This window comes from Balaenoptera musculus, chromosome X, assembly GCF_009873245.2.
Source record: "Balaenoptera musculus isolate JJ_BM4_2016_0621 chromosome X, mBalMus1.pri.v3, whole genome shotgun sequence".
Classification (NCBI taxonomy): Eukaryota; Metazoa; Chordata; class Mammalia; order Artiodactyla; family Balaenopteridae; genus Balaenoptera; species Balaenoptera musculus.
In genome coordinates this window covers 26,412,984-26,425,033 of record NC_045806.1, presented here as the reverse complement: position 1 = coordinate 26,425,033, position 12,050 = coordinate 26,412,984, and the positions used below count along the sequence as shown (strand labels likewise).

At 36.2% G+C, this 12,050-nt stretch overlaps 1 protein-coding gene across 2 annotated transcripts in view; it reads right to left on the bottom strand.

Moving 5' to 3' along the window:
• Positions 1-1,122: 1,122 nt before the first annotated feature.
• TAB3 (TGF-beta activated kinase 1 (MAP3K7) binding protein 3) overlaps positions 1,123-12,050 on the bottom strand; it is a 112,930-nt gene continuing 102,002 nt past the window's right edge. For both annotated transcript variants that reach the window (XM_036839521.1, XM_036839522.1), the window contains 2 exons: positions 4,178-4,279; positions 1,123-1,307 (listed from right to left, as the gene is read on the bottom strand). In XM_036839521.1, coding sequence (XP_036695416.1) covers positions 1,159-1,307; positions 4,178-4,279 — 251 coding nt within the window. In that variant the 3' untranslated portion in view covers positions 1,123-1,158. The remainder of the gene's footprint in view (positions 1,308-4,177; positions 4,280-12,050) is intronic.

Here is a 12,050-nt window from a genome sequence, read left to right as displayed (position 1 = left end):
TGCAGTGTGCAACTTTATATTGGCCAACTATAATTTTCCTCACACTATTTTGTTAACATATGTGCAAATATATCTTTATTGAACAACTAATATTAATTTTTTTCAGCTAAGTTAGGGTTATGGCACAAAGTATCATCTGTGCTGTAAACATCATGGACTCATCGCAAATTGGAAGGAGGGGGAAAAAGGCTCTAGGGACTGCAAACATTTCTTATAGAACCACAGCTGAGCTCAAGATTCCAAGTGGATTTTGGAATGGATTTACATTCAGCATACATTCACTGTGCTATTGGCAAAGCGCAGTTTTACCAGAAGGTCATTCATAAAATCATAATTTGTAAGGACTTGTTCGTTATTTTAAAAACCAGTGGCCTAATAAAAGCATGCAGTAACTTAAAAAATATATCTATTATGCGGCGTAATTAGGTCTTAGTTACCAGTGTTGGTATAGCTTGATGAATCACTGTACAAGCAAAAGGGATCTTATTACCTCCGATTGTACTTTCGAACAAAGGGCACGATATGCCTAATTCCTGACTGCTACAAATCACATTTTAAAACATTTTGTTTGTGTGTTTGAAATTACCCCTGAAAAAAGCAGCAATTACAAATACCCTTGTTATTTTGCCCCCCCAGAAAACATCCTCTGGTTGCTTTTCCCTGTCCTTCTCTTCTGTCGGAAGCAACAGGAAGAAGCCTGGGGAGCCTGGGTTTTCCAGAGAGCTGGGACCAGGTAAGTCTGCTCTGGCAATTCACAGTTTGTCTGCATAAACTGTAACATGTCACATCATGAATCAAAGTTCTAGTTTATAAAATAAGGGTAACTTATTTTATAAGTAACTTTAACAGCAGTAACTTTAACAATTGGGGTTGCACAGAAGAGCTCTTGACTTCTCTGTGTACATTCTTTCAGGAGTGAATCCTTTCCCCATTTCAAGTATCCCTTTCTATCTCTAACTCTGCAGTGAGTTAAGAAAGGGGGAAAAAACCCTCCCCATTTTTCCTTTATTGAGCACAAGTGGCTGCCTTGTCACCCCCCCCCCACCCCATGTTATCTGAAATGAAAAGGCTGGGCAGATGTACAGATTCCCCAGGTCTCCTTTGCTTCTAATGGGTGCTCAAAGTTTCACTCTCAACCTAGTGCAGACTCTTGGGAATTCAAGTGTACCGTGGCATCTCACACTGCTCACAGCGATTTAGTGCGGGGTGGTTCAGAAAGGTGCAGCTATCACAATTCCATGGAGCCCCTTCATAGTCTTCATCTCGGGGTTGTGTCCGAGGACTCTGTTTGGAGCTACTTGGATGCTCTGAGAGCAGTTAGGAATAAAAGAGAGAAAACAGAAAATACAGTGAATTTTTTTCTAAGTATAATCCAAACGGAAATTAAAAATTACCCCCCAAAAGCAAGGAAAGTGGTATTGTGAAATGAGAAACCCAAGTAGTATACGTAGCTACTAGAAATGTAGAACTAAATAGTAAGTTTATGATATATTTTCTACTTTGTTCTCAACAATTTACTTTTTTCCTACAAGAAGTAGACAGAAGTCCAGCACAGACTACCTTCCAAGTTCGTTATCTCTAGATAGTGGATAGTTATGCTATATTCCAGCCAAGTGAAAAAAATGAGAACTGTTATATAGCATGTTAAATTAGTTCTACCTCCTAAGTTTTCCCTCACAAGTTCAGCCCGCCCATGACTCCCACCCCCCCCGTAGTACTAGCCATACTATATCAAACATTGATTAAATGTGTGCCTTCTTCCATGAGACTTTCAGCTCCACAATATGCATGTTTTTAATCATAATGACTTATAAGTGGTGTGACAGTTCATAAAAAACATTCTATCATAGGGTGGATGGGTATGTCGATCCTTTGATATCATTAGGGTGGCCACGCCATTCTTTGAGAAATTAAAAACAGCTGTCCCTGTTTTACAAATCAGGTTTTTCCAGGACCAGAGGTGTAGCTCCAGGAACAATCCAAAGCCCACAGTCCTTTACCATTCCCAAATCCCTCCCCTATTTATCTTAAGAGGCTTGTAGTAGTGGCGGGGGCGGGGTGGATCTGGCCTTAAGGAACAAAGTCCACCTAGGAGAAGCTTGCATTTCTCCTCCTATGCCTTTGAGATGCCAAAGTTCTAGCTGGTCTACTCCAGGAATGCTTATCTAGGCCATTTTTAAAATGCAAATTTCAAAGGTAACTAACTCTTACCAATAAGAAAAAATAAAGGGGGGGGCTAGGTAACTTGGAATTTGGCTTGTCAAGGACAAATACAAATCTTAAGTGTCTTCTCTATAAATATTAGTAAAAAAGGTTTAACCATCTAAATAGGTGACCTTGATTTGTTCAATCTGCCAGAAACCCAATTTGAATCCAAACTCTTTTGTAAGTGGTGGGTTTCATATTATCGTACCTGGTTCCTGGCTGAAATTTTGGCATGGGAAGTACTGGGTCGCTGTGTCTGTTTGGATGTATGTATATATGTACTGATTTTGGTAACACCACATACCTACAATCTATAAAAGAGCTCTATTTAACTGGCTTCAATGAAATTAAGTGCTTATATAAATACTCAGAAATATAAATGAAAACAAACCAAATGAATTTCAGGACCATGAATTTCAGGACCATGATCTAGGATTAATTTTAATGAATGAAAACAAGTTTAAGTTTGTTGGTTTAATGAATACAGACCATACAGTCATCAACATGAACTTTTATTGTACCTAGGTTGACTAGAAGTCAAATAAGATGTTACTATTCCTGTTACAAAATTTGTCAGCAAGAAAATAAGTTGATATGATGAAACTTTAAAGGTAAATGAGATGAGAGTTTTTAGGTGAACTCTTTAGGAATAATGTTTTAGGACTGCCTACACGGAACAGTTTCTCCAGATTTTTGGTAACTTGAAACTGCTAAATTAAGCGATGGGAATTCACTGAATATTCAGATCATTTACAAATAAGATACTAGAACATTAGCTGCTAAACAAGTCTGTTTGAGTTCACTGGACATGTCTTGGGACCCACTAAAGAAAGAAATTAATTAGGTTATTAAAGAAAGAGATTAGGGTATGTTCATAGTTCATCATACCAGCATTTCCTGATTGGCAAACAGTTCATAATTATTTCTTAGCTTTTGCTAGAAACTAAGGCTTTAAGGTTAAGAATTCTAATTAAAATATGTAAGTACTAAAAACTAGTAAGGAAAAACATCCTTGTATGCAAGGAAAAAGAAGGTGCATAAAGAATGAAAATGGGTTTTGTTAAGGGAATAGAAAGTAATTTTGTCATAAAGCTGGTTATTTCTAAATGGGAAAGAAAATAAGGGAGAAATTAATACGAATATAGAAAGTTGTAGAAGGTTTGTGAGAAAAAAATCTTTAGAAAGGAATTCTATGGGTGGTCAGGACTAAGATTAAATTTAATTGAGTGTGGGAGGGAGACGCAAGAGGGAGGAGACATGGGGATATATATGTATATGTATAGCTGATTTGCTTTGTTATAAAGCAGAAACTAACACACCATTGTAAAGCAGTTATGCTCCAATAAAGATGTTAAAAAAAAAAAGTACACTAAGAGGAAATCTTAAAAAAAAAAGAAAAAATTTAATTGAGTACATAAACTTTAATGTTAAAGGGAAAGTGGTGCAAAACCTGAACTTGGTTATCTCTCTGTTAAGAGTACAAAGTTTTCTTATAATATTAATCTGCGTTTGATAACATATTGTAAAGTCCAGAACTCTCAAGTTCAAGTTGTTTTTTATTTATTTACTTGGCCTTGTTTTCTAGATACTGTTAAAGGAATCTGTCCCATATGGTGGCCACTAGAAATGCAGCCACTCTGAATTGAGATGTGCTCTAAGTGTAAAATATACACCATATTTGGAAGATTTAGTATGAAATAAAGAATGTAAAATAAAATACCTCACTAATTTTATATTGATTTCATAGTGAAATGTTATTTCACTTTTCTCTTTTACTTTGGCTAATAGAAAATTTAAAATTATGTACGTGGCTTCAACTGTATTTCTGTTGGACAGCACAGCCTTAGAAACTCAGTAGAGAGTAATTTCTTAAGGGAAAAAAAAGGTTGGCCTTTACTTATGAGAACTCTACGTGGGTTAACACACGTGTGTTTGGACATTTTGCACAAACTCCAGACACACAAGTACAAACCATCTGCAGGTGCTGCCTGGGTGTCGTGGATGTCCTCCTGTACTTTGGAGGTCACGCTAATCCTTCGGGCTTTCCTCTCAACTGTGCAGGTGTCTGATGAGTCTGCATGAGAAGAAGCAGAGCCAGGAAGAAGGGATCAAGCTGTTCATTAGAAGAGCGGACAGGCTCACAAGGACCTTTCACAGAACACACACAGTTGAGTATTTACTCTATTACCTCATGCTACCTTTCGTTCTCCCATGAAGGCAAGTGCCATATTTAATACTGCTTTTACAACCTATCCAGAGCAGTGGATAAGGTTGTATCCACTTTTTCCATCCTCTCTAATTACTTGGAATAAATGACTTATTTCACCAGTTTCCCACTTTCTAGTGAGTTAGGGGTGCAAACTCAGTATAATTAAATGTCAATATGAACCCAAAATTTGGGAGATTATACTTTAGCAATTCCCTGATTAAGCAGTAGTTACTAGAAAATTATGGGTTTCAAGTACACTACCCATATAAGGCTAACCAAAGAACACATTGCATTAATGTTAACAGTAAACCATAGCATTTTATAAAGAACAAAAATAGCAGTAATTGAAAAATCAGAACCAACTCAAAGTAATACTATATACTGATAATACACACTCCCCAATCTTTTCATAAATTCCAGTTACCTGTGTGTGCAAAAGCCCAGTAGACACTTCACAACATGGACTGCAGGCACACCAATTTCTTGCTAGAATACTGTTTCTATTAATTTATAGGTAGTTAGTAAGTAGTGTTTTGTATTAAGTAAAAACAAAAAAATGGCAGACTTCATATGATTTACCCTTAAGAACCAAAGAAAGATCTTATATTTTGTAATCAGTTCTGAGCCCATAAGCAGTCCTCTAGTACAACCTACCTTTGGAAATCAGTGCTCCACAATCCTAAGCATGGGGCTTAGGCATTTAAACACTGTTATCAGAGTAAAACAAAAGCAGAGTGAACATCTTAGGCTCCAGAGAATAGAATAAGGTAAAGTTCTACTTCTTAGATCTGTTAACCACTTTTATAGCATCACATACCTCCTCCTCACTGACTCTTACAACAACCCTGTACAGAAGCACCTCTCTGGATCTGAACAAGGTCAGGTGGCCAAGACAACCAGGACCAGTGCTCAAGTTGTACCACACCAAGGTCAGTGCTCTCGCCACTATGAGTTACCAATGTCAAGGTTGGGGGTGGGGGGTGGGGGGACGGCAACGACTTTCTGAATCAGCTGAGGGAGCTTATTACACACACACTTGCGTTGCTTAACTACAAAGTCTAGTCCAAAAAGATTTCTCAGTCTCCCTTTCTGTCTTTCCTTCTTTCTCTCACTCTAATTATCACACTTATTATTCAGATAAACATCTATATTCCACTTGGATATTCTAGGTCTTCTGCATTTCCATATGAATTTCAGAATCAGCTTATTAATTTCTACCAAAAAAAAGAAAAAAACAGTTAAATCTGGTATTGCATCAATATGAAAAGAATAGGTACCTTAATAAAATTGATTTATTAACAGATATGGTTTATTACTATTTATTTAGGTCTTCTTTGGCAGTGTTTTATAATATTCAATGTACATATCTGGTTAAATTTATTAATAAGTGTCATTTTTTGGATGGTATTGTAATTATCCTTTTATTTCCACTTTCCAATTGTTGGCTAATATGGTTTTTGGATCCTGACCTTATATCCCAAAACCTTGTTAAATTCACTTATTAGTTCTAACAGTTGTTTTTTGGTATCCTTAGATTTTCTTTGCAAATAATCATGTCATCTGAATTTTATCAGATGTTTGTTTTTCAGTTATCTAATGAAATGATCATATGCTTTTTCTCCTTTACTTTCTTAATAATTGCATTCCTGAGGCTAAACCCAATTTGGTCATGATGTATTATCTATCTATCTATCTTTTTTTATATAGTGAGTACTTTATTAAGTTTTTTATGTTATGAGGGTTATTGATCTGTAACTTTGTTTTCTTTCGGGGAGGTAGGTGATGTCTATCGGGTTTTAGAATCAGGGTCCTGCTGGCTACATAAAGAAAATCGGAAGCTTTCCTTCCTCCTCTATTTTCTCAGAGTTTGTATGATTGATTGATTGATTGGCATTATCTCTTCCTTAAATAATTGATAGAATTCACCCACTGGTGCAACCATCTGGGTCTAAAGTTTTCTTTCTGGGAAAACTTTTGATAATGGATTCAATTCCTTTAATTACATATATAACTAGTTATATTTTCCCTTTTCATCTTGTTCTCAGTAGTGGTAGGATACATTTTTTCAAGGAATGTGTCCATTTCATCTACAGTGTTGAGTTTATTGGCATAAAGATGTTCACTGCATTCCCTTAACAGAGAGAGAATCTTTCATTGCTGATTTTGGTAATCTGTTATTCTTCTTCTAGATCAGTCAACCTGAGAGTTTACTGATTTTCTGTTTATTTGTATTTTCTGTCTCATTGATGTTTCTTATATTTTCTTTCTTTCACTTACCTTGTTCTTTTCTATATTCTTAGGGTAGAATTTTATGTCACTGACATTAGATCTCCTTGTCTTATATGAGCATTTAAGGCTATAAATTTCCTTCTAAGCACTACTTTAACTGTTGTAAAGAAAAGAATTTGGCCTTGCTCAAAGAAAGCTCTAGCTTTGTCCCCAGCTCCTGGAAGATAACCTCTAAAATCTTGCAATTTCTCAAGAGACAGGAGTGTCCTTGTTAATTACGGTGGGCCCTTCAGACCACAGAGTTTATGCTAATAAGGTGGCTCACAGTGGACATATCCCTTAAACAGGGTGATTCCTCCCACAGCCCTTGAATCAATTAACTGGATTACCACTAGGTAATGCTTCCTTAGTAGATACAAATCTGGTACTTGGTAGTCATCCACTAAGATTCTTCTTTGTACCATTTTTAGACAGCAGTAGGCTATTTTAAATGCAGAGCAGTCAAAACATCCATAGTATTGGCTTGGCCGAACAGTTCGTTCGGGTTGTTCTGTAACATCTTATAGAAAAGCCTGAACGAACTGTTTGGCCAACCCAACAGTATTAAACAATAAAAAGAACACGTACTGCATTGCCACCTATAAATGAAATACTTAAAACACTCTGTACCGAGTGTTGAACACAAAGCTGTTCAACCAAACTAAGTAATTTAGGTTAGGTAACATTATTTGTGTAGAATTTTAAATTCTCTGATTAATCAGTTTGATGTGATTTTAAAATGTTACACCCTTAGGTAACTTTTTTTTAAGTAAGGCCTTCTCCAATATTGTATGTCCTCATGATCAACCTACCTTGAGTTCTTTAAACCAAAGAGGATTAAGATATGAAATGCATACTTCATCTCAGTCTTGAGAATTATAAGAATGGAGAAGAAAAAGATTAATTTTTTAAGATACTGAAATGCCAGTTATACATTTGGTACATAAAACTCAAAAGAAGAGATTTGATATCTTTAATACTACACAGAAATGATTTAATAACAACTATGCAAAAGTGATTCCTCCAAATCTTGGTTATGTAGGATTTACTTTGTCCTTGATGAGAAAACACGTAGTCCCAATCTAATTGTTATGCCTGCCTGTTGAGTACACAAGGATTCTTTTGTGGCCTGGCCTGTCAGTCAATTATTAAATAATCGTAGATCTACTGCAGATCAAACTTCCCATTCTAAAATAAGACCTTTAAAATTCCCATTACACCGTAAGAATTATCTTTTAGGACTATGGTTTTTATAATGCTGAGTAAATTTATAATGTTAACTATATTATATACAGTTTCAACTTATTCTGGGGGAAGGGAGACAACATAGCAGAGTAGAAGGACTTGAGCTCACCTGCTCTCACCAAGACACCAAAATCACAACAAACTGCTGAACAACAATCAACAAAAAACAAACACTGGAACCTACCGAAAAAGATATTCTACATCCAAAGGCAAAGAAGAAGCCACAAAGAGATGGTAGGAGGGGCACTTTCACCATATAATCAAATCCCATACCCACCAGGTGGGAGACCCACAAACTGAAAAATAATTATATGGCAGAGGTTCTCCCAAAGGAATGAGGGAATGTAAATTGGTATAGCCACTGTGGAAAACAGTAAGAAAGATTTCTCAAAAAACTAAAAATAGAGCTACCCTATGATCCAGCAATCCCACTCCTGGGCATATATCTGGAGAAAACCATACTTCAAAAAGATACATGTACCCCAATGTGCATTGCAGCACTATTTACAATAGCCAGGACATGGAAGCAACCTAAATGTCCATCGACAGAGGAATGGATAAAGAAGATGTGGCACATATATACAATGGAATATTGCTCAGCCATTAAAAAGAATGAAATAATGCCATTTGCAGCAACATGGATGGACCCAGAGATGATCATACTAAGCAAAGTAAGTCTGAGAAAGACAAATATCACTTATATGTGGATTCTCAAAAAAGGGTACAAGTTCACTTATCTACAAAATAGAAATAGAGTTATAGATAGATGTAGAAAACAAACTTATGGTTACCAGGGGTAAGGGGGGGAGGGATAAATTGGGAGGTTGACATAGACACACTACTGTATATAAAATAGATAACTAATAAGGACCTACTATATAGCAAAGGGAACTCTACTCAATATTCTGTAATGGCCTATATGGGAAAGTGGCAAAGAATCTAAAAACGAGTGGATATATGTATGTATAACTGATTCACTTCGCTATACACCTGAAACTAACACAACATTGTAAATCAACCATACTCCAATAAAAATTAAAAAACAAAAACAAAACTCATGGGGATCGGAAACCAAAAATCTACAACAGATACACAAAAGAGGAAGAAAAAAGACGTACAAAAAAATCCAAAACAATTAGTAAAATGGCAATAAGCACATACATATCTATAATTACCTTAAACGTAAAAGGACTGAATGCTCCAACAAGGAGACATTGAATGGATACGAAAACAAGTCCCATGTATATGCTGTCTATAAGAGACCCAATTCAGATCTAGGAACACAAACAGACTGAAAGTGACAGGATGGGAAAAGGTATTCCATGCAAATGGAAATCAAAAGAGAGCTGGAGTAGCAATTCTCATATCAGACAAAATAGCCTTTACAATAAAGACTGTTAAAAGAGACAAAGACACTACATAATGATCAAGGGATCAATCCCAGAAGAAAATCTAACAATTGTAAATATCTATGCACCCAACACAGGAGCACCTCAATAAGGCAAATGCTAACAGCCTTCAAAGGAGAAATTAACAGTAACACAATGATAGTGGCAGACTTCAACACCCCACCTACATCAATGGACAGATCATCCACACAGAAAATCAATAAGAAAACACAGGCCTTAAAATGACATATTAGACCAGATGCACTTAACTGATACTTATAGAGCATTCCATCCAAAAGCAGCAGAATACACATTCTTCTCAAGTGCGCATGGAACATTCTCCAGGATTGATCACATGCTGGGCACAAAGTGAGCCTCAGTAAATTTAAGAACGTTGAAATGATATCAGCATCTTTTCCAACCACAACACTATGAGATTAGAAATCAACTACAAGAAAAAAACAGCAAAAAACACAAACACGTGGAGGCTAAACAACATGGTACTAAACCACCAGTGGATCACTGAAGAAATCACAAAATGCCTAGGGACAAATGAAAAAAAAAGCACGACGATCTAAAACACATGGACGCAGCAAAAGCAGTTCTAAGAGGGAAGTTTATAGCAATACAATCTTACCTCAGGAAACAAGAAAAATCTCAAATAAACAACCTAACCTTACACCTAAATTAACTTGGAAGAGAACAAACAAAACCTAAAATTAGTAGAGAAAGAAATAATAAAGATCAGAGCAAAAATAAATGAAATAGAGACAAAGAAAAAAACAGAAAAGATCAATGAAACTGAAAGCTGGTTCTTGGAAAAGATAAGCAAAATTGATAAACCTTTAGCCAGACTCATCAAGATAAAGAGGGAGAGGGCTCAAGTCAATAAAACTAGAAATGAAAAAGGAGAAGTTACAATGGACACCACAGAAATACAAAGGATCATAAGAGACTACTACAAGCAAGTCTATGCCAAAAATATGGACATCCTGGAAGAAAGGGACAAATTCTTAGAAAGGTACAATCTCCTAAGACTGAACCAGGAAGAATTAGAAAATATGAACAGACCAATCACAAACACTGAAATCGAAACTGTGATTTTAAAACTCCCAGCAAACAGTCCAGGAGCACATGACTTCACAGGCAAATTCTATCAAACATTTAGAGAAGAGCTAACACCCATCCTTCTCAAACTGTTCCAAAAAATTGCTGAGGAAGGAACACTCCCAAACTCATTCTATGAGGCCACCATCACCGTGATACCAAAACCAGACAAAGATGTCACAAAGAAAGAAAATTACAGGCCAATATCACTGATGAACATAGACGCAAAAGTTCTCAACAAACTACTAGCAAACAGAATCCCAACAACACATTAAAAGGACCATACACCATGATCCACTGGGATTTATCCTAGGGATGCAAGGATTCTTCAATATACGCAAATCAATCAGTGTGATACACCACATTAACAAATTGAAGAATAAAAACCATATGATCATCTCAATAGATGCAGAAAAAGCTTTTGACAAAATTCAACACCCATTTATGATAAAAACTCTCCAGAAAGTGGGCATAGAGGAAACCTGCCTCAACATAACAAAGGCCATATATGACAAACCCACAGCAAACATCATTCTCAATGGTGAAAAACTGAAAGCATTTCCTCTAAGATCAGGAACAAGACAAGGATGTCCACTCTCGCCACTTTTATTCAACATAGTTTTGGAAGTCCTAGCCACCGCAATCAATCAGAGAAGAAAAAGAAATAAAAGGAATACAAATTGGAAAAGAACAAGTAAAACTGTCACTGTTTACAGACAACATCATACTATACGTAGAAAATCCTAAAGATGCCACAAAACTATTAAGAGCTCATCAATGAATTTGGTGAAGTTGCAGGGTACAAAATTAATACACAGAAATCTGTTGCATTCCTATACATGAACAATGAAAGATCAGAAAGAGAAACTAAGGAAACAATCTCATTTACCATCGCATCAAAAAGAAGAAAATACCTAGGAATAAACCTACCAAAGGAGGCCAAAGACCTTATACTCTGAAAACCATAGGACACTAGTGAATGAAGTCGGAGATGACACAGAAAGATGGAAAGACAGACCGTGTTCTTGGATTTGAAGATTCAATACTGTTATAAATGACCACACTACCCAAGGCAATCTACAGATTCAATGCAATCCCTATCAAATTACCAATGACACTTTTCACAGAATTAGAACAACAAATTTTGAAATTTGTATGGAGACACAAAAGACCCTGAATAACCAAAGCAATCCTGAGAAAGAAAAACGGAGCTGGAGGAATCAGGCTCCCTGACTTCAGACTATACTACAAACCTACAGTAATCAAGACAGTCTGGTACTGGCACAAAAACAGAAATATAGATCAATGGAACAGAATAGAAAGCCCAGAGAAACTCACACACCTATGGTCACCTAATCTATGACAAAGGAGATAAGAATATACAGTGGAGGAAAGACAGTCTCTTCAATAAGGGGTGCTGGGAAAACTGGACAGCTACATGTAAAAGAATGAAATTAGAACATTCTCTAACACCATACAGAAAAAGAAACTCAAAACGGATCAAAGACCTAAATGTAAGACCAGATACTATAAAACTCTTAGAAGAAAAACATAGGCAAAATACTCTTTGACATAAATCACAGCAGTATGTTTTTGGATCCACCTCCCAGAGTAATGAAAATAAAAAC